Source organism: Wyeomyia smithii, chromosome 1 (genome assembly GCF_029784165.1).
Source record: "Wyeomyia smithii strain HCP4-BCI-WySm-NY-G18 chromosome 1, ASM2978416v1, whole genome shotgun sequence".
Lineage (NCBI taxonomy): Eukaryota > Metazoa > Arthropoda > Insecta > Diptera > Culicidae > Wyeomyia > Wyeomyia smithii.
In genome coordinates, this window is record NC_073694.1 from 158,014,114 (window position 1) to 158,042,096 (window position 27,983).

Below are 27,983 nucleotides of genomic sequence, written 5' to 3' on the forward strand. Positions count from 1 at the left end.
TCATTGTTTGGCAATAAAACATAAAAAAACGAGTAAAATAAATATATCCTCTATTGTACTTGATTGCATTACCTTTCAATGTGTTACCTTTCTTGTTCGTTTGGCTCACAACATCCTTTTCGCATATCTCTCCCTTTTGAGTATTGTGAAATCAGAGAAAAATTAGAATTTTGCGCTCTAACTGACAACCGCAACTGACAACCGAAAATGACAATCTCAGACAGCACCGATAAAAATGCGACTCATAAACTTGTTTGTCAAAGCGTATGCACTCTTAATTTACTTCAATTGAAATTGAATAGCATTGAAGCCCCCTTGATTCCTTGCCCTCGACTATGCAGCAGAGCCGCATTGATATGGTTTCCAATTAGAATGTTCTACGAATAAACTAGTTATAATCCATTATTTGATGTTGCTTAAACAGTATGCAATATAACATAGTTTTCATTGACTGGTGAATGACCGCCGGTTAAAACCTCAACAAAAAAATGTGTCGATGAGATATATGGGAAAAAGACCTCTGAATTTCGTTCAGAGATTTAGAGGTACGGCTCAAGAGTTTCGTCTTCTCGAAAAAAGTCACTACTCTAAATTTCAGCACAATCGGACTTCGGGAAGTCGTGCGGGTAAAATTATACTTTTTTACCAATGAAAAAATGTTCGTTAAAAAAATTGTGATGCCAAATTTCTTAGAGATGCAATAAACGTTAAAATCTAGTGTTTTTTGTAAGATTTGGACCACTGCGATCATTGTTTTGATCTTTTGTGGTAAAAAAATTATTTATATATTTTTCAGCTGGGAACTCTCTCAGCTTCAATTTATTTTTACCTTTGAGGACATTTTTCGAAAAGCCGAAGCTTCTGAACCCTACTGCTAACGAAATTCGAAGGCCTAGTTTCCCCATAACTTCTGTTGGTTCCAGCTTGAGAATTCCTATGCTTAAAAAAGACTTTTTTTTCTGAAAATTTGCTTCCTGAGATAACATAAATGTTTTCCAGTACCGCAAAAGTCTACAGCGCATCGTTTCTATGTCTGTCTCCTGCATCTTCAAAATTGAGCTTTATAGACATACACACTTAAAATTTTTTGCCGAGTCTCGGTAATTTAATGCCGGGAACGGCACCACTGAGTGCTCGGTTAAAAAAATAATGACAGCTGTCACATTTTTTCGTGAATCTCGGTTCACCTAACTGATATTTCGGCTCGTTAATATTTTGTGCCGAAACTTCAGTTAGATTGAACCGAGATTTTCGAAAAAAATGTGACAGCTGTCATTTTTTTTCTAACCGAGCACTCAAAGGTGCCGTTCTCGGCAAAAATTACCGAGACCCGGCAAAAAAATTTAAGTGTGTAGTCATGGCATTGTTGTGATAAATACATTAAATCACCAAAAGCATGCGAACTTTAACAAACCTGTACCCGATGTTGTCGTATCATATTCACTAACCGATCTAAAATTAGGCGAAATGGTGCCCATCGCTGATGGCAATAAATCGTACATGCCTTTGATGATGAATATGATATTCTTTGCTCGATCAAGGCAAACGAAAACCTAAGAAACAAATGAAAAGACTCCAATTAACTAATGAGGTGTAGAGAATAAAACTTATTCGGATATTTTTGTATTTCAATTACGAACATTTCACTATCCCCAGTTGAACGTGTATCCAGTGCTATTCCTTACAGCACTTTTTTACCAGTGTTTGAGATGTCTGTCAGTTGCGAGTGCTGCTTCTTCTTTTTCCTCAACATACCCTGCATTCTAATTTTTTTGTGAAAGGACAATATTGCTAATCTGCCGTCAGTGTGGCACTCTGATATCGATACTAAAAGTATCGATACGGTATTGGCCAAGGCTTGTTAGTAATAGCATTGGGCGATACTGCATAAAATATCGATACTGCGGTATCGATACAGGAGACTTAGATGTATCGATATGCGTGAACAATCGGGGGTTGAGTATCGATACTGCCAGTATCGATACCCGATACTCTACTAGAACCAGGCTTGCCAGACCTACGGATTTCCTCGTAGATCTACGTATTTGTTTCACTTCTACGGATACACGGATCCGTAGACAAAATTCACGGATTTTTCAAAATATCTACAAAAATCTACGGATTTTTGAAAATATATACGGAAATCCACGGATTTTTTAGTTTGCTATCCCTATGAATATAAAAATATATAATGAATTTAAAGCGAATTTTCCCACGATTCAATCCCATTAAAAAATATGGTTGTTAGTAGTTAGTGACACCGAAATTATGTACTTCCGTCGTTTGATTATTGACATACATTTTCGCTCTTTTTCGAAATTTTACCAAAAAGTAAATCCGTAGAATCTATGGATTTACCCGAAATAGTTCTGGCATCTCTGACTAGAACATAGCTTTATACACAGAGTCTATGTATATAGAGTCGCGCGAAGAGAAAATCTATCGTTTCGGCAACACAGTTTTTGTGCCGGTTGTTGCCAAGAACTATACAGTGCTGTTTTTCACCATGCATAAGCGAATATCATTTTTTGCAATTCTTCACAAGGTACACAGTTTTGTAAGATTACACCGGTGATGTTTTATTAAATTGAAGTGAACCAGTGTACAGGTTTAATATTGGATTAAAATGTGTAAGTAAAACTTCGGAAAAACACATATGTTTTATTACGCTCAATTACAACACTTTTCATCCACTCCTAACATTATCACCTTGTTTATTTACATTGCTCGATTGGTACCCTCGTTTGACACTGATTTGGTTCCTTTGGTTTCATCTTTGCGGGACTCTTATTTTAGACTCTGTTTATACATATGTCACATAAACAGTAGTTTTGGTCTGTTTTTCATTTTTGTAGCTGTCGTTGATCGACAAAAAATCACATTAAAAGTCAGTTAGTAATAACCTTTATCTCGGGATCTAAAATCAAACGCAGGACTTGCTGCTAAATCGGTAGAAAATGGCTGTGAAGTGCTAATTAAATTCATTAAATTGGAAAAAGAAATGGCAAAAGGCTGCTAAATGCTATTGGTGAAACATCGCTGGAGTGATTCAATAAAATTTACAAATTAAGTCGTATGAGGAATATTAAAATAAAGCTGGACTCAAGACACGATAATTTATTTTGATGCTGACAAAATCTGTCATTCGTTTGTTGGGGGTAGCACTGCTGGCGGCATAAATGATAGCTTCTACAGACAAGAAGGATGCAGAAGCGAGCCAAACGACGAATGCAACCATTTGTAGATAGCATGGTGATGATTCAATCAATTAGCAGTCCAAGATTTATAAACGAAAATGAAGAAGTTATGATTTTATCTGCAAAAAAGAAAAAGTCATCAACTGTCTGTGCGGCTACGAAAAAGTGGATCGTTCGATGGCACAGCGTGAATTATGTTTGTAATACCAGCACGGTATCTGTAACAAAATCGCTACATATGTCGCAACCCGCAAAGTGGTAGTGAGTCAAGATTGGTTGTATGAGGGCGACCAACCAGGTATCAAAACTGAAACATTCTACTAGCTTAAAAACAAATCACATTATAGCGGGTAACTAGCTGGAATTGAAATGGTTCGTGCATAGTTCAATCGTCAAAATCAACATCGCAGATAACAAAGACAATCCGGAAATTAAACTGTCGTCAGAGAAATGGGGAAAGAGTCCTCGGCAAGGCGAGGTGATGATCATCCATCAAGAATCGTATCTCCTAACCGTACGTAATGTATTTCTAAAAACAACACTCCATTAAATAAAATAATATTTGTTGTAGAACCTGTTACATCAGTCAACAGTTATCTTCGTTCGGAACCATTCCAATACTTCCGATATGATGAAGACTGAGTTTCTTGTCGCGGGCGAATAGGCTACTCGCAGTGCGGATTGTTTCGGATTCATCCAGGATGATGAAATAATCATAGGCAGTTCCTGTGGCAGGAACATTTTCAAAAGTTGTATGCCAAACGTTATGATTCCTTCATGGCCGAGAAAAACTTCACTTGAAATTTTTTTGTTTGTATTGATACTTGAAATATATGGAATAAAAAAAATGTTTTTACTATGATCGCATTGCAGACCGCAGTCACCAGTAACCCAGTTTAAGTTCGAATTATCCGACAAGAAAAAACAACCGGGTGCGCCCGCGGATGGTCACCACAAAAGTGATAAACTAACATCGACCAGTTCCAAAAGCATCAATCAGCAAACCTCGCAGACATCCTCCATCGATCTTACCAGCGCCCTGGAGGCATCGACTCGCATAGATTTGGCTGAAGGTTTGTAAATCGCAATATGGAAGAGTCACAATGGTGACCACAAACAAGCATATGCAACGGATGCTCCAAACGGATTTTTTCTCTAGATTTTGCAACTTGACCAGTGTCGCCAATCAGTTGTTAGTCTATTGGAATTTTTTTCTAGTTCATTACTGAGTGTAAGATGTTTATTGTAAAATTATTATTAAACTAATTGAAACAAAAAAATAGAGTCACTTAAGTTTATATTTTTCTTACTTCTCTTTCAAGGGAGATTATCTCCACTTGAGTTTATAATATTTACATTAATTTGAAGGTGATAGCAGAAAAGGAATCTTGATTATGTGTCCAGGAACCAATCTGTGTCTTGCAGCGAACTTAGAAATGATAATTTAGCCATTCTTGTAGCGTTAAGTCTATATCTGTTTTCACAAGTCCTGCCAGTCCGTGAGAACATCCTTTCTGCCGGAACCGACGTCACCATTCGTGAAAGGAAGTCTTTGGCAATTGGATGCAGATGCGGATACTCGCTTTTAATCGCACTCCATGCTTCGAGTGGGTCGGATGATCTGTAAATCACTTTTTGGTGAAGAAAATTTCTCAATTCGCCTGATACTCCGCCTGGTCGATCAGGTTCCAGTTGTGCCGTTTGTTCCACCACCTTGTGAATATAATTTTAATTTAATGCTTAATGTAAAACAAAATAGTATATAAAATTTACCATACGATCATGTATATCCCATATATTTTGGATATGAGTTTGATTCGATTTCGATTGACTGCTGGTGTTTTCAGTATTTGAAGCTAACTGTCCCCGCTCTTTCTTCTCTGACTCTTTCATCATGTCCGACACCACTTGTACAACCCTTGCATACGCCAGCGGTTTCAGGTGGAGTACTTTAAACCGAGGGTCTAATAAGGTGGCAATGGCGATTCCGTCCACAAAAGCGATGTGCTCGAAACGACTATCAAACTGCTCTAAACGTGCAGATCTAAATCCTTTTACGCATTCGCTTTTAGGTTTGAATGATTCCAACATCTGAAATTTGGGGTGAAGTGTAATTTTATCAAAGACAACGTAACGAAACTTACCGTTCTCACCATACTCATGAAGGAATGACTTTTCCCGCCAAAGAAATTTTCTCCGCTTCGAGCTCGGTTATTGCATGCATTACAGGCTGGAGAATATCGCGACCTTCTATGGCTGCTGTCATATCTGATCCAGATAGCATTTCAACATGAGCGTATCTTAAAAGGATAACGCCAACAAACTCCGCCAACCGAATAAAGCTTTCTAACATTTCAAAGTTGCTGGTCCATCTGGTTGGTTCGTCTTTTTTTAATTTTCTAATTTCCCCTTCTGTTTTGCCACCACTCTTCTGTAAACTTCTCAGATCATCCGCTGCTTTCGTTGATCTCTTGAAGAAAGTGACTATGTTACGTATTTTTGCCAACAGATCTGCAAACTGTTTCGATTTTTCAATAGCCACTGTCACCATTCGACTGAGAGAGTGATCGAAGCAAATCATGTGGTGTTTTTTCCAACTAGTTCGTTGGCAGCAGCAACCATGTTGGCCCCACCATCTGTAACCAGAACACTTATCTAAAAAACAAGAGGCATTATACTGGAAGCGTTTACTATTATGAAAAAATAATACCTTTTTTATGTCAATATTCCACTCGGCGAATGATGCTCTGAGCTCACATACCAAATATTCTTTTGTATGAGATCTCTCCAATGACCGTGCCACCAGTGCGATGGATTTCATTAATGTTCGATTTTCTTCTAGGTAATGAAGCGTTACCCCCAGGTAGCTTTTATTGCTACCTGTGTCAGTCCAGACATCTGCTGTTATACTATATCTCTCACATAATTAAATTTGAAGCATGATTTTCTCACTAAGTGTCTCATATTTTTCGTCTAGCATTTTGGTTATTGTTTTGCGACTTGGTATCTGTGCAATTTCACGAAATATAGAGAAACCATTTTAAACGAACATTTTTCATCTTGTTGAAACTTTGCAGAGATGTTCTTATGGGCTAAAGATGTCATTATGTGCTGTTAGTGTTTTTTAATCACTAATTTTTGAAAAGGGTTAATGTAAAAATGATATTGATGATTACAAATATTTTTAGAGCCAGAACGGTTTATTTGATCGGTGTGAGGTCTATTTTTATATTATATTTTTTATTGATGCTATTTTTATATTCAAGATGGTGACTTCCGGTTTCCGGAAAACAGCCAAAAGTGACCAAATAGCACCTAATATGAGCAGTTTTGTAATCAGGATGATGTCTAGAGACCAGAAAACTACTCCAGAGGCCATTTTTAGTTCCAAAATGGTGACTTCTGGTTCGTCTGGTATCGTTTTCAGGTCTTTGGCCATCATCCCGATGCCGAAAGTGCTCATATGAGGTGGTCAATTTTGGCTGTTTCCCGGAAACCGGAAGTCACCATCGTGAATTTCAAAATGGCGTCTAGAGTTGATTTCCGGACTCTGGGCATCATCTCGATTCCGAAATACCCATGTAGAATGGTAATCGGCCATTTTTGGTTCTTTTCCAGAAACCGGGAGTTGTCATTTTGAAATCTAGAATGGCATTTGGGGTCGTTTTCCGGTCTCTAGATATAAACCCGGTTCTGAAAATACCCATATTGGATGGTATTCGACCTTGTATTATTTAATTGTTTATGGCCACTAGAAGCCCCGGTGGAATCTGTTCCGGAAAGACCATTTTAAGGGAATATCACCATTGCACCCAAAACCATAAAAAATGGGCTGTGGAAGTAATTTTATGAACTCTGAACCAATAATTGTAAGATTCTGTTCAAAAATTCATAAAATTCCTGTTTCGGAACATATCCCCGGAAAACCGGATTTCCGGAAACAAAAGAAAAAATCAGGGCACCGCTGGTATTGATTTCAAAGTAGAGAAGTTACTGAATCTTTTGGTGCTAAAACTATCGAAATCGGATGAAAATTGCAAAAGTTACAAGAATTTCGATTTGTGGGTACCTGGGTACTCCGTCGGGCACGTAAGGGGTAAAAAAATCAAGTCCCCCAATTGACCGTCCCTTGTTACTATATTAAAACTAATATTATCAAAAGTTGTCTTTTAATGAGTTTTGGGATGTCACTGATTTTTATCACTATTGATTGAGGTGAACTATGAAATACCCCGTCAAGCAAATAACGGTTAAAAAGCTATACTCATTTTAGGGCAACTAGTTTGAGCTCTAGGGTAACATTTTTTTCGCTTTTGTCGCCCAGTGTAATATATTGGTCTTTCCCAACAAAATTTACACCCTAAAAAATTTAAAGCCAGAACGGTTTGTTTAATGGGTATTCTTCGGTAAAGTTGTTACCAGTCCCTCCAGAAAAAATATACATAATATTTTTAGGAAAAACAAAACAAAAATATATTATAAATTAAACATCTCAAAAAAACCCGCTTTTTGAACATCTGAACACAATGTTAGCTGAATATTCATAACTGTTTGAACTTAGAAAAATAAAAGATGAGTTAAAATTCTGAAAAAACAGTGCATATTGTTATACACAATTACTATCTACAGCTTTACCGAAGATATTATACCAATCAAACAAACCGTTCTGGCTTTTAATTTTTTGTAGTTTTCATAAAATAATTAAAACCTATTAATATAAAATTAGCTTTTTGAGATATGTAATTTGTTTTTACAATACAAACCGTCTGGCTCTAAAAATATTATCAATCAATAACCCCTTTTTTACATAAACCATTTTCAAAAATTAGTCGTGATTCAAAAAAATTGACAGGAATGTTGTGTGCAAAGTCACGACCGCAAGGTTGAAGTAGAATACTTTTACAAGAAAGATAACCTGGCTGCTTGCGTGTCAGTCATTTTTTCTAGTATACAAACGTTGACTCATCAGATCAATCGAATTTTACGCTTCAACAACGACTGACCATTTTCAATAATATAGTAAGTTGCTTGTCATGGTTGGGGCTTGACAATTTTTAAATTTTGTGATGAAATTTTTTCGGATGGCGTACTCATGACTGAAGGAAAAGATAATTCCGGAGTGATATGCGATAAGGGCGCAACTGACAAAAGATAAACATTGGGGAATATCAGTTTGAAAATTTGCAAGTACATTTTAAAATCGTAGTTTCAAAGGAAGTGACTAACATTAACATCAATACCAAAATTCGACATAAAATAAACCTGGCTTATAGTTTCCTAACAATACTACTTTAAATTTGTGCATCAATGGCTTAAATCTGCGCTTTTCTTCTAACCTTTTTCTAATGAGCCTTAAAGCATTCTGACAACGAGATTCGCCCACCTCTATTTCGCCTTAAAGCATTCTAATAACGAGATACGCCCATCTTTCTTTCGCCTTGTTTTTATTTTTTCTTCAGTTGCGCCCCTTTAAATGCGCCTTTCTTTTGAAAACAAAAGTTGATCCGCCCTTTGCTGTCGCCTGTTAACGAAATATTTCGCAAATAAGCCCGTTGCTTCAAAACAATGTAAAGGGCCTAGTTCCAAAGTATCTTTTGTTTTGGGTAAACTGCTTTATCGCCCTTCACTAAATGCTTGATTTAAATAATTTTATCGATTTATACAAAAGAAAGGATTCTTGCCATGAATTTCGTAAGTCTTTTCGAAACCAATAGTGTAATAAAATCATTTGTTTACATTTTGTTAGTTGCGCCCTAATCGTGAATCACTCCGGAATTCAGTACGTTCTGAGGCACGGAAATAAAGTAAAATTCATAACTTTTACAAATTTAAAAATGTAAATTTACTCAAGAGAAAACATTTACGCTTTAATCATAAGGTTTTTATTTCATCCTGAAAAAGACAATTTGTTGTTCAATTTAGTATCGGATAAGATGCCGATTACATCTTTGCGTTATCACTGAGAGTGCGAACAAAGTATTCGTTGTGATAAAGTAAACAGCGAAAAGCTGATTTAACACTCAAAACTAGACAGCTCACGTGTTGTCAAAAAAAGTCAACTTTTCATTAAATGCATTTACTAGTGCCCACTACTATCGCACAGAGACTGCATTTCACTAAAGTGCCTCACTGCATCAGCCGCTATCGATGCTGAGATCCGCTGAAACTAGTTCGCTATTCATAGCCATGCCACAGTTGTGGCCGCTTTACGTTGCCATTGGTATCCACTGTCCCTGCATCAGCTGGCCCAGCTGCTATCGTTGCTGGAATCCGCTGCAACTAGTGCGCTATCCACTGCTACGCCACAGCTGTGGCCGCTTCCCGCCATCGCTGGTATCGACTGCACTGCTAGTGCTGCTGCTAAGAGAGGACGACCGCTGTTGTCGCTGTCTAGCACTATTATGAGCGGCTTCGGCTGAAACAGGATCTTGTATAGGCCAAAGAGCATGGTATATGATTCAATTGCAAGGTATATGATTCTGTCGACCGTGCTCGGGAAGCAATCATATAACGACCAATCAGAGGTCGAATTTTTAGTTTTGACAAGGCTTGACTATTTTCAATAGTACAATAGTGTGAATAAAAAAATTACAATTATCTTCATTTGGGAAGAATCTTAGAAGATTTTCCAATCTATTGCTGCAAAAACGAAGGAAATCCATCGAATACTAACCGATTTATTAGCATTTGAAATTGGACATATTTTCACTTTTTTCGGTTTTAGATTTTCATTTCATATCCCTATGTAGCCGGACTTCCTGAGAGAAGTATTCTACTTCAAAAATGACATCTTTAGCCCATAGGAGCATCTGTGCAATAATATAATGGGGACATTTTTTATGGAATTGCTCACCTTGTATAGAGGTATGGGTTAAACAGGGTAAGACCGCCCTGCGGGGTAAGACCGCCCACCGTAGTTTTACTACCAAGTTATAAAATAATTGAATAATTTCTTTAACGAGTCTATTACAGTATAATTACATAACATTTTGCACCTTTTTGCTGTTTTGATAGTGCACGAACGGTCACAGAAATAATCAAAAATAACCTTTCAGCTGGCAACTAGTCAATGCGCTATTGATTTGCGGCAACGGGACTTAAGGTTTTTCAGTCTAAAAATCTATTGTTTTGTTCGTGAATATACGTTTAATGGCTTGCCTGAATCTTTCTTCTCTCGGAAATATCGAAGGCCGTGAGTAATCTTGTAATTTTGACTACTTTTCGGTCAAATATGAAAATGTTCCACTGGGGGTAAAGTCGCCCACTATACAAGGGGTAAAACCGCCACGAATCCAACTGCTTGTTGTTTTACTTCAAGACCCAAATGCCTCGACACTACAAAGGGAATATTTACAGAATCAGTAAAGCAACTTCAAGCCACATAAGACATCGATGTTAATCGACCATTTTCGATTTGGTTTAAGCTTTTCTAGTAATATATTTTAACAAGACTTATTTTTGAAAAAAGTAAAGCTGTGTGAAAATGGTGTTAATGAACCAAAATAATTTTAGAGCCTGGACGGTGTGTTTGATAGGTATGACGTCTCCGGCAGAATTGAAAATAGTAGTTTTTTACTTTCGAAAAAAGTACACACTCTAAAAAAATTTAAAGAAAAATTATAGAAATAAAATTTAAAATATATTTTTTTTTCAATTTTTTTTGAAAAAAACATGTTTTTGCCTGTAAAATCTACAAAAGGTAAGCTAAAATTTTATGGTTGTTGGATCATGGACTAATAGAAATATGAATAGCTCAATTTTTGTGAAGAATTTTTTTTTGGACGGTTTATTTGGTGTATAGAGTCGTTGGTAATTTTGTTCTTCAAAAAAAAAAAACATAGAAAATTGAAAATATAAATAAAAGAAATAATAATTATAAGTATTTTTCTATACATAATAAGTCTTCAAAAGAATCATACAGATTGGTTTAATGAGTTTTAATTTTTAGCTTAAAGATAGGTATATTATGAATTCAATATCTTGAAAAACCCCAATTCTGAAAAATATATTTATTTTGAAAACCAAAAAAGGTACCTAAACATTGATTTGAACTTGAATAATCAGAAAACAAAATAAGTTAAAACTTAGAAAAAAAAAAATTTTTTTCAGATTTTTCACAGTGTATATTTTATTTAAAAAGAAAAAAAAATACCATCTACAACTTTGTCAGAGACACTATACCGATAGAATCAACCGTTTCGGCCCTAAAAATATTCATAAAAAAGATCTGCACATTTTCAATGAATTTTTAAAATTTAAAAATAAGCTGGAAAATAAACAAAAATATTTCAGTTCTTATTTTTTTAATGCGGGTATTGAATAGAAGAACCTCTTAGCGAAGAAAAAATGAAATTGCAGCCGCAACTTTTTTTTCTATAAACAGAATTGCTTAAGGGGGCGGTCTTACCCCGCTTACCCCTACTGCTGTTTTCGTGAATCGCAAAAAACCTCTTTTTTCAACTGTTCGTAGCGGAAGATTATCCGTCGCAATCATATACATTAAGGCTTCGTTCAACTGCTCCGTCTTGTAACCTTTAACTGAAATAGAAATTAGTGGTCGATTTCACTAATACAAGTTTTTTTTTGGTTGCCAATAATTAACACGCAAAAAATGTGTGATCTCACAGCTGCCAGAATGAAAGTCAAAGTTAATTTTTTGCATGTTTATTACGTAGTGAACTAGCAGTTGCTGAATGTAAGTTAAAGAAAGCGAGCTCGTGATAGGTTGGATTGTTGGTGCAATACGCTCAACTTTTTACTAGTGTACTATTTCATTTTGCAACAAAAAATAAATTGTCGGAAGCTCATTTTAAAATTATTTAAGATCTTATTTTTGTTATTTTTGTTGTTATTGATAGGTAGATAAGCTCCTTAAATCTTTTCATAAGACTTTATAACAAGGTTAATCAAATCGACTCTGGGTCGAGGAGTCTCAAAAAAGTTCTTTCATAAGATACTAACATCGTTTGCACAGTTCGAGTCCGCCGTTTTAATCTATATTTAATATATAAGCTAGGCTATAACACCATTTATTTGGAACACTCACACATGACACATATATACTAACTCATCAACACACACACATATAACAAACATACACACAACAACACATACCACATACACATATAGATATTAAGCACTTTTTTAAGCTGAGTTTTATCGTACGAATTTGTAATGTTTATACTTACCACCAAACGCAGAGACATTGGCGAATGCATCTTTAATTGTAGAGTGTGGATTAGCCCTATGCTTTTCAACGGTAGAGGATTCATCGGTCACCTAAATATATATTTTGATCACTTTTTCTTTTCAGAACATATCATATATTTTTTACTTACTGCACTCGTATTTGAATTTGAAAAGCAGCGTTACATCCTTTTGCTTCCCGGTAGAGGATTCATCGGTCACCTAAATATATATTTTGATCACTTTTTCTTTTCAGAACATATCATATATTTTTTACTTACTGCACTCGTATTTGAATTTGAAAAGCAGCGTTACATCCTTTTGCTTCCCAACACCGGAAAATTTCTCTATTTCCTACGTAAATGTTTTAATTATTTTTTGTGTTTTATATATATATTATATATATATATATATATATATATATATATATATATATATATATATATATATATATATATATATATATATATATATATATATATATATATGTATATGTATATATATATATATATTTTTTTTTTTTTTTGTTTCAGGTGGAGGGGAAATTTGCATCCAAACCCCTGAGGTGACCAACCTCAGGGAGTGTGGGGTTGGTTTGAATCAGTGACCGGACCCACTAAAACCCCTCCAGTCTCCAGCCCATAATACTCCCCGGGACCACCGCTAGGTATTGCTTCGGGGAGCGGCTTTTGTGCTCTGTGCACCCTCTTGGTTCTATAGATCTCTTTGCTAACTTAGCTAACTAACCTGGAGACTGGCCGTTAGCTAACACTGGCGTGTCGGTGGTCAACCTGTCGCCTGTTTTGCAATTCTAAAACTATTTGAGAGGCGGCTGTACAAACCGCCCTCCAAATGTTTGGGTCTTTATACATCCTCCGAACTAGGTTGTCCGGAGTGGTGTCTGGCCCGCTCACTACCATCATGTCGCTCCGCGCATGCACAAAACGAGGGCACACGAAGAAGACATGCTCAGCAGTTTCTTCCGCATCCGCGCACTCGGGACACATGGGGGACCCCGCATGCCCGAATCTGTGTAGATACTGCCTGAAGCAACCATGACCTGATAGAATCTGTGTCAAGTGGAAGTTAACTTCTCCATGGCGCCTCCCGACCCATCCGGATACGTCCGGAATAAGTCGATGCGTCCATCTACCCTTTGCGGAATTGGACCATTCCTGCTGCCATCTGATCATCGAGAATGACCTTCTGGTGCCTCGTATACCCCTTGTGTCACGTTGATCGAAGCATTCTACATCCTCCTTAATGGCTATGCTGATAGGCATCATGCCGGACAGGACGCAGATTGCGTCGTATGACACTGTACGGTACGCGCTCACAACCCTCAGGCACATGAGCCTGTAGGTACTTTCCAGTTTTCGACGATGACTGTTGGTACCTAACGCTTTGGACCACGCTAGCCCACCATACCTAAGTATGGACGAAACCACGCTGGCAAGAAGTTTACGCTTGCTGCCATATACCGCTGAGCTATTGGACATCATTCGAGATAGTCCTGCAGCGGCCATTGAAGCCCTCTTACAGGCATAGTCGACGTGACTCTTAAATGTGAGCTTATCGTCAACCATAACCCCCAAGAGCTTCAAGGAACGCCTTGAGGTAATGGTGCAGTCACCGACTCTGACCACCGCCTGTTGCTCTAATTTGCGGTTGTTCACAACCGTAACCTCCGTTTTATGGTGCGCTAACTCCAGTTTCCTAGAGTGCATCCAGTCTTCGACCTTGCGTATGCAGTGCGCGGCCGTCAACTCGACCTCTTCGATCGACTCGCCGTAGACCTCTAGCGTGATGTCGTCTGCGAAACCGACGATCACAACCCCTACAGGGAACTTTAGTTTCAACACCCCGTCATACATGACATTCCACAACACCGGGCCCAGGATGGAACCTTGCGGTACCCCTGCGGTGATTGGGACGCACTTCTGACCCTCCTCCGTGTTGTAAACTAGTACTCGATTCTGGAAATAATTTTCCAAAATCTTGTACAACGACACCGGTACGTGGATGCTCCTAAGCGCGAGCGCTATGGAGTCCCAACTGGCGCTATTGAATGCATTCTTCACGTCAAGCGTGACGATTGCGCAATAGCGAATGCCCCAACTCTTACGCTGGAGTGCTACCTCTGCCGTCTTGGTGACAGAGAGAATAGCATCCAGCGTGGATCTACCTTTCCGGAAGCCGAACTGGTTACTTGCCAGACCGTTTACACCCTCTGTGTACTTCACCAGTCTGTTAAGGATAATCCTCTCAAGCACCTTGCCCGTAGTGTCCAGCAGACAGATAGGTCTGTATGCCGATGGGTCCCCTGGCGGTTTCCCAGCCTTCGGCAACAGCACCAATCTCTGTCGCTTCCACCTGTCCGGAAAGAGGCAGTCATCCAGGCACTTCTGCATGACTGCTCGAAATAGATCGGGGGCCACTTTCATGGCCGTCCTGATGGCCAAGTTCGGGATTCCATCCGGTCCCGGTGCCTTGCTCACCTTTAGGGAGTTGGCGATCACGATGAGTTCCTCATTCGTAACCCTTACCTCCTCCACAACCTCTGTACGGCTGCCGTCTCTCACGGATTGGATGCCCGGCAGGTTGGCCGACCATCCCTGGTCTGTGTCTGAGATACTGGAACGTCGGACGTGAGACTCAGCAACCGGAGGCCAAGGATTTGGCTCGTGTCGTGGAAAGAGTCCCTCGATGATACGCTCCAGCATCGCTGGTGATTGCTCTGCAGGCGCCAACACGCCTTTGGTCTTCGCCATTACGACTCTGTAGGCGTTGCCCCACGAATTCGTATTGGCACTCGCGCATAGCCTATCGAAGCAGGCCCTTTTGCTCGCCTTTATCGCACTTTTAAGCGCCGATCTTGCAGATCCGAATACTACACGACGCTCTACCCTCTGTGCATCGGTACGTGCACGTTGCAACATCCGTCTTGCACGGAGGCACGCGCTACGGAGGTCCACTATCGCGTCGGTCCACCAGTATACCGGTGACTTACCATTCCTAGGTTGGCGGGTCCTAGGCATGGTGGCGTCGCACGCCCGCGATAATGTGGCAACTAATTGGTCAGCACTCGGGCGGAGCCAACTGCCCCCCTTGCGCTCTCTTCTCATTGCTTCTGCAAATACCTCGGCATCGAAATGCGATGTCTTCCACCCGCGGACGGTCGGAGTATTGGCTCTACCCGTCGCCTGCCGCCTCACGTTCTGGACTACGCTATAGCAGACCGACTGGTGGTCACTATAGGTGTAGCCATCGTCTACCCTCCAGTTCACGATCAGTCCTGGGCTGGAGAACGTCACGTCGATGATCGACTCCGCACCATTTCTGCTGAAAGTACACTTGGTTCCAACGTTGGCCAGATCTAGGTTGAGCTTTGCCAAAGCTTCCAACAAGATCTGACCCCTCCGGTTCGTGCGGCGGCTTCCCCACTCAACAGCTCAAGCGTTGAAGTCGCCCGCCACTACTAAGGGTGTTAGTCCCGTCAGCTCCATAGATAACAAATCGACCATCTGGGTGAACCTTTCGATAGACCAACGCGGCGGAGCATAACAACTGCAGTAGAACACTCCGTCCACCTTGGCAACCGCGTATCCTTCATTTGAGGTTGACACAACCTCCTGAACCGGGAACTTGCTGGTCGTGCATATGGCCGCCGTACTGGACTTATCTGCAACCCAATTACCGTTTCCGGGAGGAATGCAGTAGGGGTCCGATACGATTGCGATGTCCGACCGCGACTCAGACGCTGCTTGGTATAGCAGCTGCTGTGCCGCATAGCAATGGTTCAGGTTCAATTGTGTCACCCTCACGCCCGTGGTTTCGTGGCCGCCTTACCGGCTGGGCACCGTGGGCCTCCCATAAAGTGCTTGGCGTCCCGTTTTCCAGTACATACCAAGCACCTGGGAGGCTCCCCGCAGTCTTTAGCTTTATGGCCAGCACCACCACAACGCCTACATAACTGGCTTCTATCGGGCCCCTTGCAGGTCCAGGACTTGTGTCCTCCCTCGAAACACCTGAAGCAAACGTCCGGCTGCTGGAGTATGCTCAGGGGACATACTGACCAGCCAACCTTAAGTTTGGCTGTCTTCAGGGCCAGAGTTGCATCGGCCGATGCAAGCCGGAAAGTGGCCACCTGGGTCCCCGCTGGACCCTTTCGGAGGCGAATTACCCCAGTGGCTACTTCCACTCCGCACTTCTCCTTGAGGGCCTGTGCAATATCGCACCTCTCGGTGATTTCATCCAGGTTTTTGAGCTGGAGAGTCACCTCTGAGGTGAGTGCCCGAATTTGCAGCGCCCTTGTTTTTAGCATCCTTACGGAGCTCAAGGATCATCTCGCCGGTGCGAGAACGACGGATGGTCCGCACATCCGCTCCCAGATCCCTGAGCTGGGTTTCGCCTCTCATTTTCTTCAAGACTTCGGAGAACTTGGACCCCTCCGTCTTGAGTATGAGGGCGTCGCCCCTGCTTCGCGCCTTCTTTCCCATTTTTGGACGATTTGTCGCCTTCTCGTCGTTGCGCTTGCTGTCTTTTTGGCGCTTCCTTCCTCCCACGGTAACCCAAGGGTTTCCCGTAGCTGCCACTTCGGCAGACTTTTCGGCGGACTTGGAGGCCGTTGGTGTGCTATCTCGCGGGCTTAGCACAACCAACCGTTTCTTGCTGTTCTCGGGGGCTTCCCCAGGAGACTGCCTTGCTCTTTTTGCGGCTGACCCGGAGGCGCAAACCGCTGCAAACATGCAGGTGTCCGTTTGGGCCGACTTCGTCGCCCTTCCGGTCACCTCCGTTGCATTCTTCTCTGCAGCCACCGCTCTTGCCTTGAGCTCGGCGTGCTCCTTCTTCGCAGCATCGACGGAGGACCGAAGCATGTAGAGAGCCTGCTTCAGGTACTTCGTCGTGTTGGTGCGACTTTTCGCAAACTCGATTATGGCATCGAGCTGCTCCGACACCGCTACTACCTTCGGTAGCGTGTCTCGCTGTCTTCCGACCGCCTTTATCAACAGTGGACCAGCCACTGCGATGTCTTGCGTCGATCCGGTAGGCGTACTGCCTTTGCCGTCTTTGCAGGCGTCCTTTACTGCATCCATCTCCGCCTTTCTCGGCGGAGACCTCTGGATGCCTCCTCGTGCAAACGGGTTTTTCAACCCATCTGCGCCCAATTGTTGATCTTCATTATGTTCATTATTCATTTTTGTTAAGTGGGTCCCCCTTCCAGCCGCTATCCTTATCCATACTGGAGTGGTCGCCTATCTGGTCCCATGGTAGTCTATGCCGAAGCAGTGAGGCCATGGCTAGGGGCGGCTGCCATAGCGCCTTATGAGCAACTATGACACCCCCGACCGGCGCAAGTCAGGAAAGGACATCTGATCCCACTCCTGCCCGGTTCCCACCGGGCAATGAATATGGAACGTACTGGAAGGCCTGCCAGGTTTTACGGGACGGAGACCCCTGCACCGGTTGTTGTCTCGCCGTTTCAAGCCGTTGACACACGACCTTACTAAGAGAGCTCGGCGCAGGTGCCAGCCCAGAATCGTGGTACGAAAACGAAATCCGACTCTTATCATATGGCGTTGCGACCAGTTACCGTAATTGGGAACTTACTGGCATCAATCCCAATGGGCGAATTAGTGCATTTGGGTGGTGGGAGCGGCACTATTCGCTCCGTCAGAGCTGCTTCCGGATAATGTGGCTTTTGTGAGAATTCGGCGGCCCAATGCCTGAGTCTCACCACAACCTAGGCTAGCTCTCGCTGATGGTCCGGGACTGCGTTCTTGCAGTTAGCACTTTCGTGGCCTACGGTAATCGCCAAATACCGACCCGTGGTGGCATACAGCTCTGCCTATATATATATATATATATATATATATATATATATATATATATATATATATATATATATATATATATATATATATATATATATATATATATATATATATATATATATATATATATATATATATATATATATATATATATATATATATATATATATATATATATATATATATATATATATATATATATATATATATATATATATATATATATATATATATATATATATATATATATATATATATATATATATATATATATATATCCATTATTTACTTATATATCCATTTTACTTACTGAACTCATCGCTGTCTTTGAAACGGTAGCTTGAAGTGTACTTTTAACATTCATTAACTTGGGATGGAGCCGCTCTAAATGCTTCCATAGGTTCACTGTGTTCCCTGAAGTTTTCAAAATTATGCCACATTGCTTACAATCTGCATAAGATAAACTCGATTTTATAAAAAATACGCCAAATATCACTCTTTTTGGGCATTTTGAATTTTTGTTTTCGCAACGAAATTAAACACGCTTACTACCGGTGCCAACTTCACTTTAAACTTGCAAGCATGTCGCGAGCAGAAACGCCAGATTGGTTTAAAAGGTCTGCTTGAAACCTGAAAATGAAAATCTGCCCGTAATTCGCCAAAACTATGCACAAAAGTCTGTAGAAACCTGTACACATTTTGAGAAAGTCTGCGCAAATATACGGAGACTCGGGAAAAAAATCTGCAGTAACTCTGAGAAAACTGCAACTATTTGTAAATTAATAAAAATATGAACACGGATTCCAAAAACCTGCACATCTGGTATTCCTGGACGCAAGAAGCATGACGATGCAACTGCTCTATGTCTACTATATGTGTGTGGCCCGGAAAGGGGCACTAGCCATCTAATTTATTCTTAGTTGTTTTCATGCAACAATAAAGGTTAGGATAAAAGATATCAGTTTCCTTAAACCTGTTTAATTAAAATCGAAGGAGTGGCATGGCACCGTGGGTTCAGGCTTACATCTCGACGTGTGTGTAAATCGTGTAAATTTTCATAAATATAAAAATATTTCGGTATCGATACGAATATCGAGGTTTTTAGATCGATACTACACTATATCGGACTGCCGAGTATCGATCCAAAAAATCGAAGTATCGACCCTATAGTATCGATTTTTAGTATATCGATACAATATCGCCCAATGTTAGTTGGTAAATATTTTAGGGATGGGAAATATCGACTAAAATGGCTATCGATAATTATCGATAAATTCCCTAATACCATCGATAACTATCGATAATTATCGATAGTTTGACAGCTAGAACCAGATGAAGAAAAACAACAAAATGTTGCTCCCGTTGCAGGAACAATATTTAAAAGTTTATTCGCACACATAATTCGCACTTAGGCGAAATCTTGTCGTTATCCGTATAAGGTAGAGTGAGCGAAAATGAGTATCCCTCGATTTTCTAACAATTTTCGAGAGGATTTCATGTGAAAGCAAACAATCATCGAATTCTCTTTAAACAAAGTCTAGGCCAATGTATTTTTTCAGTTCTGGCATCATTGTGGAGTATAAATGCCAATGCGAGGAAAATATCAATAACTATCGATAACGCGGAAAGCTTAACGATTCTATCGAGAGCCGGCAACTATCGATACTATCGATAATTATCGATAGGTTTCCCATCCCTAAAATATTTCTTTCACTCCGCTAACGTTTAGTGATGGGAAATATCGCCCAAAACGTAAATCGATAACAATCGGTAATTCCTGGGGTTTTATCGATATTATCGATAAGTATCGATAATTTGACAGCTAACGTTTGCGGTAAAAAATTTTTTTTTCAGATGATGAAAAAAAAACTATTTCTCGCCAAACATGTGAAAAGGGCCCATGTGCCATATGTAAACAAGCCAAATTTTCTCGTTTTTTGATTAATACAAGCGAAATCTGCCCTTATCAATAAGCTTTATTGATAAAAGAATTTACTCTTAATCAAACTATCTTATTTGTACGGGTAGATTAAGCTTGTATTTATTAAAAAACGTGAAATTGTGGCTTGTTTACATATGGCACATGGGCCCTTTTCACATGTTTGGCGAGATTTCAGATGGTGATGAAAAAGAAACTATGACAGATAATTGAGTTGGATGAATTTCCCATGCAAGCATTGCATTAGCTTCCTCGCAAAACAATATTACGTCCTTGCGTGCGGCCTTCCGGCAGTTAACCGTAACATTTGCCATGGCGGACGAAAACATGCGTGTAGCCATGTTTTTAAGCTCTTTCTTCGTTTTTTTATTGATTCCTCCTCCGTTTTCGCGACAAAATTGTTGGAATAGATCTTGCGCTTCAAGTTTGCCCAAAAATTCTCGATGGGAAGCAGGTAAGGGACATTGGGCGGATTCGCCGACTTCGGTACCACATCGATATACAGCCGCTCCATCTCCTCCTACGATCGCTTCGAGTAGTTGGCCGACGTCAAATCTGGCCAGAACACCGTGTCTTCGCGCTTATGGTATTTCTTGATGAACGACGCAACGTCTGTCAGGCACTTCGTACTATAAATTTCCCCGTTCACGGCCAGCCCGGAGCGAAAGAAGAGTAACTTTGATATGCCTTTCTCGCTGATTGTCAGCCACAGCCGCACCTTCTTGGGGAACTTGGTCTGTGAAATAAACTTTACCTCGGTGCTCACTTCCTTCGTGGGGGAGGTAAAATACGAAGAACCCTGCTAGTCGTTGCCATCCAGGGTGAGACAGGTCTAGTCGCCCATCACCACTGCCACGTCGCGATTCGCCGGGAAAATCGACTTGACCATCTTATTCAACCGCTGTCGCTGCGTCATTGCATGCAGCTCCGAGACCAGTGGTCGGGACTGCAGCTTCTTGTATGCATGTCCATGTTCTCCAGATACTTTTTCAGTTTTAGAGCATGCACCAACCTCTCGGCCAAGTGCACGCAACGATTTAGTCACTTTTCCCTCGGTCTTCTTCTTCAGCATCCTTTTGGTTATCAGCAAGCTTCTTGTCACTCAGGGTAGTTGGCCGACCAGAACCGGGTTTTCTTTCGATGCTCTGATCATTTTCCAATAGTTTCAAAATGTTGTAGATGCCAGAACCGGCATACCCGGCGTCCACAAAGTGCCGCACGATGTCTGTTTTTGACGCCATTTTGAAACCCATGAAATCGGCAATTTTTGTCCATTTTTTTACCGCAAACGTTATTGCGGTTATAGTAACGGCCCAAACAGAATGGATACGTTTGCGTTGCGTTGGCGTCAATTTGACAGTAAATGTATGGGCTTACTGTCAAATTGCCGCAAACGCAGCCGCAACGTATCCATGGTGTTAAGGCCTGGAATGACAAATTAGCATTGGGCGATACGACGGAGAGTATCGATACCTCAGTATCGATACCTGAATAACCAAAAGTATCGAGATGCTCAAAATATCGGTCAAAAAGTATCGATACCAGAAGTATCGATACTATAGTTGAGATCATTTTTTGAATGTTTGATAAATACATTTACTCAGGGTGGCCACTCTACCGGGAAAAACGGGAAAAGCGGGGAATTTCGAATCACCGGGAAAAAAAATACGGGAAAACCGGGAAATTAGGCTTCACGCCGGGAAAATCATTCTTCTTCATGTCTGCCGCTTTATTCGTTCAACAGTTTCTGAGGAAATGTCAACATGAGACCCTGTTTTTTTTTTCATGTTTACCTAACTGGCATGATTCTGCCGGCTAGGGGAAAGCTGGTTGTTGGTTTCAGTTAAAGTCGACAGCGGCTTCGCAGCAAGATCTGCGTCAAATAAAATCAGGCTTGATCAGGTGGATAAATTTACTGTTCCGTAACATATATTGTCAGAATTTAAAGAAGTCAAAAAGTTATCAGCGTCGCGGGAGGCGTATTGAAACTTCTTGTGAATAGTGTTCGACATCGCATCGGGGAGAATCCGGTCAAAAGCCAAATAGGACCGGAAAATTCGAGTCTCGATTTTATTTCGAACCGGACCGGAACGGAGCTAGCCGGTTTGTACTTCCCGATTTTTGGTATGATTTTAACCACAAGCAGCAAAAAGCAGCTAAAAAAATTTTTTCATTCTGTGTTGGACCTTTTGACTACTTGATTTTGTTGGGGAAAGACGCCACCTTGAAGAGCTATTTGTTAAAGATTTCTCAGTTTTTTTTCTATATCAAAAACAAACAGTAGCTAAATTATTATTTTTTTTAAATTGTTTATTCAGAGTGTCAGTTGAATTTATTTTACGGACCATGAGAAAATTTCTTATACAATACATTGACCCCAGCTCGAAAATTTTAAAATCCCAGGATCGAATTTTTTTCGAAAAAAAAAAAAATGTTTTGAAATAACAGATCGTGATTTTGCAAAATGCATCTTGACAGTTCATGTGCATTTTTTCATTGGTCACTCTGAGGCTCTTCTTCCCAAAGTCCGCTTGAAGTTTTGCCTGAGGACATTTTTCTAGAACACAAAAACTCTATGCCCCAACTCTTGAATTTATCCCACGCATTTCATTGGCATCCTGATACAGAAGCACTACAAGCTCGAAAGAAGGTTGACAGAGAAAGATGCAAAAGGAAGCAAAAAAGCGCGAGAAGGCAAAGATTGTCAACGATTTGGAGATAAAGAGGGCGAAAATTGTGCAGCAGATCACCATGAAGGTACTTGCTAAAGTCGACAAACAGCTAAACACGATGAAGGAGGAATGTTTTTCATAGTTTTGTAACACTATTTTTGCAAGGCACAAATAAGCATGTGAAAATTGATTTTTTTCTCATATGTTTTAAAAATAAAACACCGGGAAATTTCACTAAATATCATCGGGAAAACTTGGAAAAACCGGGAAATTGAAAATTGATATTGAGTGGCCACCCTGAATTTACTGAAAACCAGTAATCGATTCAGTGATTCGCGAAAATACAGCAAAACTATTTGCTGAACAGAAAACAGTAAATGAATGTTTGCAGGGATCCAGCAAAAGAATTGATATGTCAAAAAATTTACGTCAAGCCGTCATTAGTAAAACACGCCAAATCGCTGTGCAGCTGGTACGGGATCATCGCTAAGCTCCTGATAGCGAATATGGGACCATAGCTAAGTCCTTGTTGGGCTAGATGAACTTAAAAGTTGAAATGATAATCATACATCTCTAGTTCAACAGTAATTTGCCTATGATCCGGTTGGCGGATGGAATCTGGTGCCTGACGGAAACATTGAATAAACGGGTAACCAGCAAATTGATTTATGCTTTGCTGAACGAGCAGCAAATTGTCATAGCTGACAACCGGCAAGCTGTATTTTGTTTTACCGAACATGCAGCAAACGACTTGTCACTTTTATGCAATTGAGCACTACTGAATAATTAGCAAATTTCATTTTGCTGAACAGATTGCTGGAAGCACAGCACACCAAAAATCAGCAAAATTTTGGTGGTTTCCAGCAATGAAAATTTGATGTGCTGACTTTTTGTTGTTTTTCTGGTATCTATCCGCATTCTCTAGAGCAGCATGAATCAAAAGACTTCACAAACAAATACATACAGGCAATGCAGAAATTCTGAGCTTTGGCAAACAAATGAATTAAACAACTTATATCTTCAAGATTTGTATTCACTGGCCCAATGGGCTGTGAAGCTCCCGTCTTATTTGTATAAATTATTGACACACTTCCATATTAATTTAAGAGGAAATTGATGACATAAAAAAGTTAGATATGTCAGCGAAAATAAGATAGTGAAGTCTACCGCTGAATTTTTCTAACTAATAAATAATATTGCAATTTTTTTTTCACTTGTACTCTAACTTGTGTCGACGGAAAGCATGTGTTAGTTTCCGCTTGCAAATATTCGATCTGAGCAGTGTAACCAGAAAACTTATATTTGTTTTTAAAATACAGTCAAGTTTCGCTCGTTGGGCTATGTTTAGTTGGGCTACGTTTTAGTTGGGCTCCCGCTCGTTGGGTTATGGCCCAACTAAATCGAAGCCAAACATCATTTCTGATAACGTTGAATTTCGTTTGAGGGGTTTGTGGATGCATTTCAACGCAAAAATAGAGACGTAGAATTAATTGAAAAAAAAAACAAATGAAGCTTAGTATAAATGTAAACAAACAATATTTTAATCAATTGTCAGAGAAACAATATAAGTTTTGTGGCTTAATAATGCAACGTAGAGCTATGCCTATTTTTGAAAGTATTTGAGAACACGTTATTATTAAGCACTCCTTTTTGACTTTAAATGTGTGGCTTAAGTAAAACAAATTTCGAATTTGGCCCTATGCTGCGTTTGGCTCAGATTTTGACAGTTCGTTTGGCTCACAACATTCTCTCTATCTATTTCTCCATCTGAAGCCTGTAGTACACTCTTTGTCTAATGGTCAAATTTCTGACCTTCTGACATAATGGTCAAATTTATTTGACATCATGGTTGTTGTTTGCCCGTGTTTGCCTCATGTTAAAATTGGAGAGTGACAAATAATTATCTTCGACCAAATTTTTATCTGTCAAAAAGTGCCAAATATTAGACGCTTGGTCAAAGAGTGTTATACAGGCTTAAGTTTTGCTAGTGCAAATAGACTTGTGCGATATTTATACTGACAGTGGCAGCTTTTCAGTGGTTCCAGCTCGTATCAACTAGCTGGCATCTCTATCCGATTTGCTTTGCTTTATCGCAGCCAACATCGCAGCGGTTCTACGATGTGTGGGCTCCACTGACACTGACAGACAGCATAACATAGCGTATGAAAAGTGGCGGTGATCTCGTGTACACATTGAGTTGTTAGCCCTTGTAACATGGCGCGATGTCAGCTAGCTGGTCCGTATCAGACCGATGTCATGGCAACAGTTTCCTGAAGCCGCCGCCGATGATGATGACGCTACCGTTGGAAATATGGTCATAAGCTCCGTTCATTGCGCCGCATGTGTTACTGTACGGATTTTTTGCGTGTTTCTAACTATATTGAATGTAGGGCTATCCGGAACGTGTTGAAACATGTTTGAACGTGACCATTTATGTCCTGCACAAAATCCATAAAACGTTCAAAACAAAACAATCGTTTTTCGCTTTTTGCATTACTTCACACCATTTGCAGCAACAGTTGATCTTGCATGGACGGAGCTTAATCGGCTGTTTCGCAAGCACTGACAGCCTTTTGACGTATAATCGAGCCAGAGAGCCAGAGAAAAACGGCTTCAAGCGAAATGTATGGGGATGACGTTCGTGACAGGGATGTGGTCCGTATGCATAAAAGTATATCGATACAAAAATCGCGGTTTTCAGTATCGATACGGTCGAGTATCGGACGCTTGTGTATCGATCCAAAAAATCGAAATATCGTCTCAAAAGTATCGATATTTCCGATACCGATACAATATCGCCCATTGCAATGACAAATCTTACGATACTGCGAATGATAATTCAAACTACCGGACGAGTTAAACAGTTTGTTTTGGAAAGTCTTTGAGTTTTACGCCGGGAGTGCTTTCTACGGAGTAGTTTCAAGCCGAAGTTCATTTTGAAAGTTGTGTTATAAGGGAAATAATTGAAGCAGGCAAAATTCTGTCAATTTTTAAATGGCCAAAACTTCACGAAAAATGAATCAATTCAGACAAAACAGGTTTCATTTTACTGGAAAACTGTCCTAGATTCCTAGTATAACTTGAGAACTGGACGTGACCAAGGGTCACTGGAAATGTTTCAGATTATTGAGTATGGGTGTTGATTTTGGCGTTTTTTTCCCTGTTGGGTACTAATTTTCTTTGAGCTTGCAGCACTCTAGCAGAATTCAATCGAACATTGTGGGTGTGTAGGTCTTATTAAACCAAGCAACTTTGCAAACTTGCGTTTGAAAATTTATCTGGATTAACATTTAAAAAGGTCAGATTGAAAGTTGAGACCATGATAATTGTTAGTCAAAATTTCGATCATCATGTGACAATTTTCAGGAACTCATTGCTGAAAATTGCACTCTTCAGGATGGGGTAAGTTCATCGAAGCAGTCCCAATTGTTTGCATGCTTTGGTTGGAAAAAAATTTCAAAAATAAATGTTAACATGTGTACCGTTTTTTGAACCCGTTTGTCCCGTTTTTATCCCGAGAAAATCTGGTCAGCCTACTTCAAAAATATAAAAAAATGAGTTTAAGATCCTACTCTGAAAAAAACATAAATTTAAAAACAAAAAATGATTTTAGAGAATATCGGTGGTCTCAGATTTTTTTAAATGAAGTATTTTAGATAGACAATTTAGTTGCCTAAAACGTTCTATGCGTTGCAAAAATGTACACTTTGGCACACACTCTTGAAATCCGAAACATTTTCGGTGTAGGATGGTCACACCAAGTTCCCAAGTAATACTAATATAATACTGTTTGCCAGTGGAATGAAACTGGTTATCAAAATTGATTCATTTTTCGTAAAGTTCTGGCCATTTAAAATTCGAGAGAATTTTTTTTATCTCAATTATTTTTTCCACCCCCTGTATAAATCAGGATACTTTTTTTGGCGCAACAATTTCGTTGATTTGGATTTTTAGTGGAACTAAAAATTGTTTGTTGGGTAACAGATACTTTAAACTTAAACAGTTCCAAGTTAAACTAAACAATTACCAGAGAATTACCAATAGACTGCCGCTATGCATGTACATCATATTATAGGAGTTGGCAAGCCAAAGAAAATACATTTTATTATAATTTCGTGTCATTGCTTTTTATGAGATGGTGCGAAAAGTTTGGATATTTTTTTAAAGTTCTCCAGTACTGAGTTGTCGAATTCATCTGTTCATAGGAAACTAAAAACTATAAATACCTTTTTAGTTACCATTATTTCTCAGAAACTCAGTGACATCCGGGGCGAACCTTTACACCACCCCCAACAATGCTTAATCTTGTCGAATAGCAACAAATACCCAGCGGCAAAAGCAACTCCTGGGGAAGGGTAGGTGAGGTCTCCTTCTTTTGGGTTTCCTCCAGCAGAGTCTATGTTTAAGAGTCCCGCAAAGATGAAACCAAAGGAACCAAATCAGTGTCAAACGAGGGTACCAATCGAGCAATGTAAATAAACAAGGTGATAATGTTAGGAGTGGATGAAAAGTGTCGTAATTGAGCGTAATAAAGAATATGTGTTTTTTCCGAAGTTTTACTTACACATTTTAATCCAACATTAAACCTGTACACTGGTTCACTTAAATTTAACAAAACATCACCGGTGTAATCTCTCAAAACTGTGTACCTTGTGAAGAATTTCAAAAAATGATATTCGCTTATGCATGGTGAAAAACAGAACTGTATAGTTCTTGGCAACAAACGGCACAAAAACTGTGTTGCCGAAACGATAGATTTTCTCTTCGCGCGACTCTATAGACCTTTTTACGTACGAATGTGTTTGTGCCACTAGTTGAGGAAAATATTTGCAAATAGCTGTTTTGTTTGCAATGCTATGTTTTTAGCAGCTGGACAAATATTCAGTTGAACACTCATTATGTGTTTTGAACTTGTTTCTGAATAAATGTTTTCATTCGTGATCAGAAATCGGAAGAAGCTGCTGAAGTTTTGAGGAAACAAAAGCAACTATACACGGGTTTACACGTTTACTAGTGTGCGTAGGTGAAAAGTCACTTATCTCTATATACCATAGACTCTGTCCTCCAGTAACCAGCCGCACTGACTTGTGCTCACCCTTATAATATCGATAATTATCGTTAACGTCAAAAAATAAACGATAATATCGATGTCAAG

At 39.9% G+C, this 27,983-nt stretch overlaps 1 protein-coding gene and 1 long non-coding RNA gene across 5 annotated transcripts; one reads left to right on the forward strand and one right to left on the reverse strand.

Moving 5' to 3' along the window:
- The first annotated feature begins 2,787 nt into the window (after window positions 1-2,787).
- Window positions 2,788-4,858, forward strand: LOC129732513 (uncharacterized). Of its 2 annotated transcripts, none has more exons than XR_008729279.1 (3): window positions 2,788-3,711; window positions 3,769-4,011; window positions 4,071-4,858. It is a non-coding gene; the product is annotated as an uncharacterized LOC129732513 (long non-coding RNA). The 2 variants fall into 2 exon arrangements; XR_008729278.1 differs by having other exon boundaries at window positions 2,790-3,711; window positions 3,769-4,007; window positions 4,071-4,856.
- On the reverse strand, window positions 4,417-27,946 carry LOC129732500 (zinc finger BED domain-containing protein 4-like). 3 transcript variants are annotated; one of them, XM_055693434.1, is made up of 6 exons: window positions 12,536-12,640; window positions 12,386-12,476; window positions 5,908-6,204; window positions 5,342-5,852; window positions 4,971-5,288; window positions 4,417-4,910 (listed from the first exon to the last, which is right to left on the reverse strand). In XM_055693434.1, the coding sequence occupies exons 4-6, from the start codon at window positions 5,357-5,359 to the stop codon at window positions 4,590-4,592; spliced, it is 657 nt and encodes a 218-aa protein (XP_055549409.1). In that variant the 5' UTR covers window positions 5,360-5,852; window positions 5,908-6,204; window positions 12,386-12,476; window positions 12,536-12,640; the 3' UTR covers window positions 4,417-4,589. The 3 variants fall into 3 exon arrangements, with proteins under 3 accessions (XP_055549409.1, XP_055549425.1, XP_055549415.1); XM_055693450.1 differs by lacking the exons at window positions 12,386-12,476; window positions 12,536-12,640 and adding an exon at window positions 27,878-27,946; XM_055693440.1 differs by lacking the exons at window positions 12,386-12,476; window positions 12,536-12,640 and adding an exon at window positions 10,051-10,108.
- Window positions 27,947-27,983: the final 37 nt, after the last annotated feature.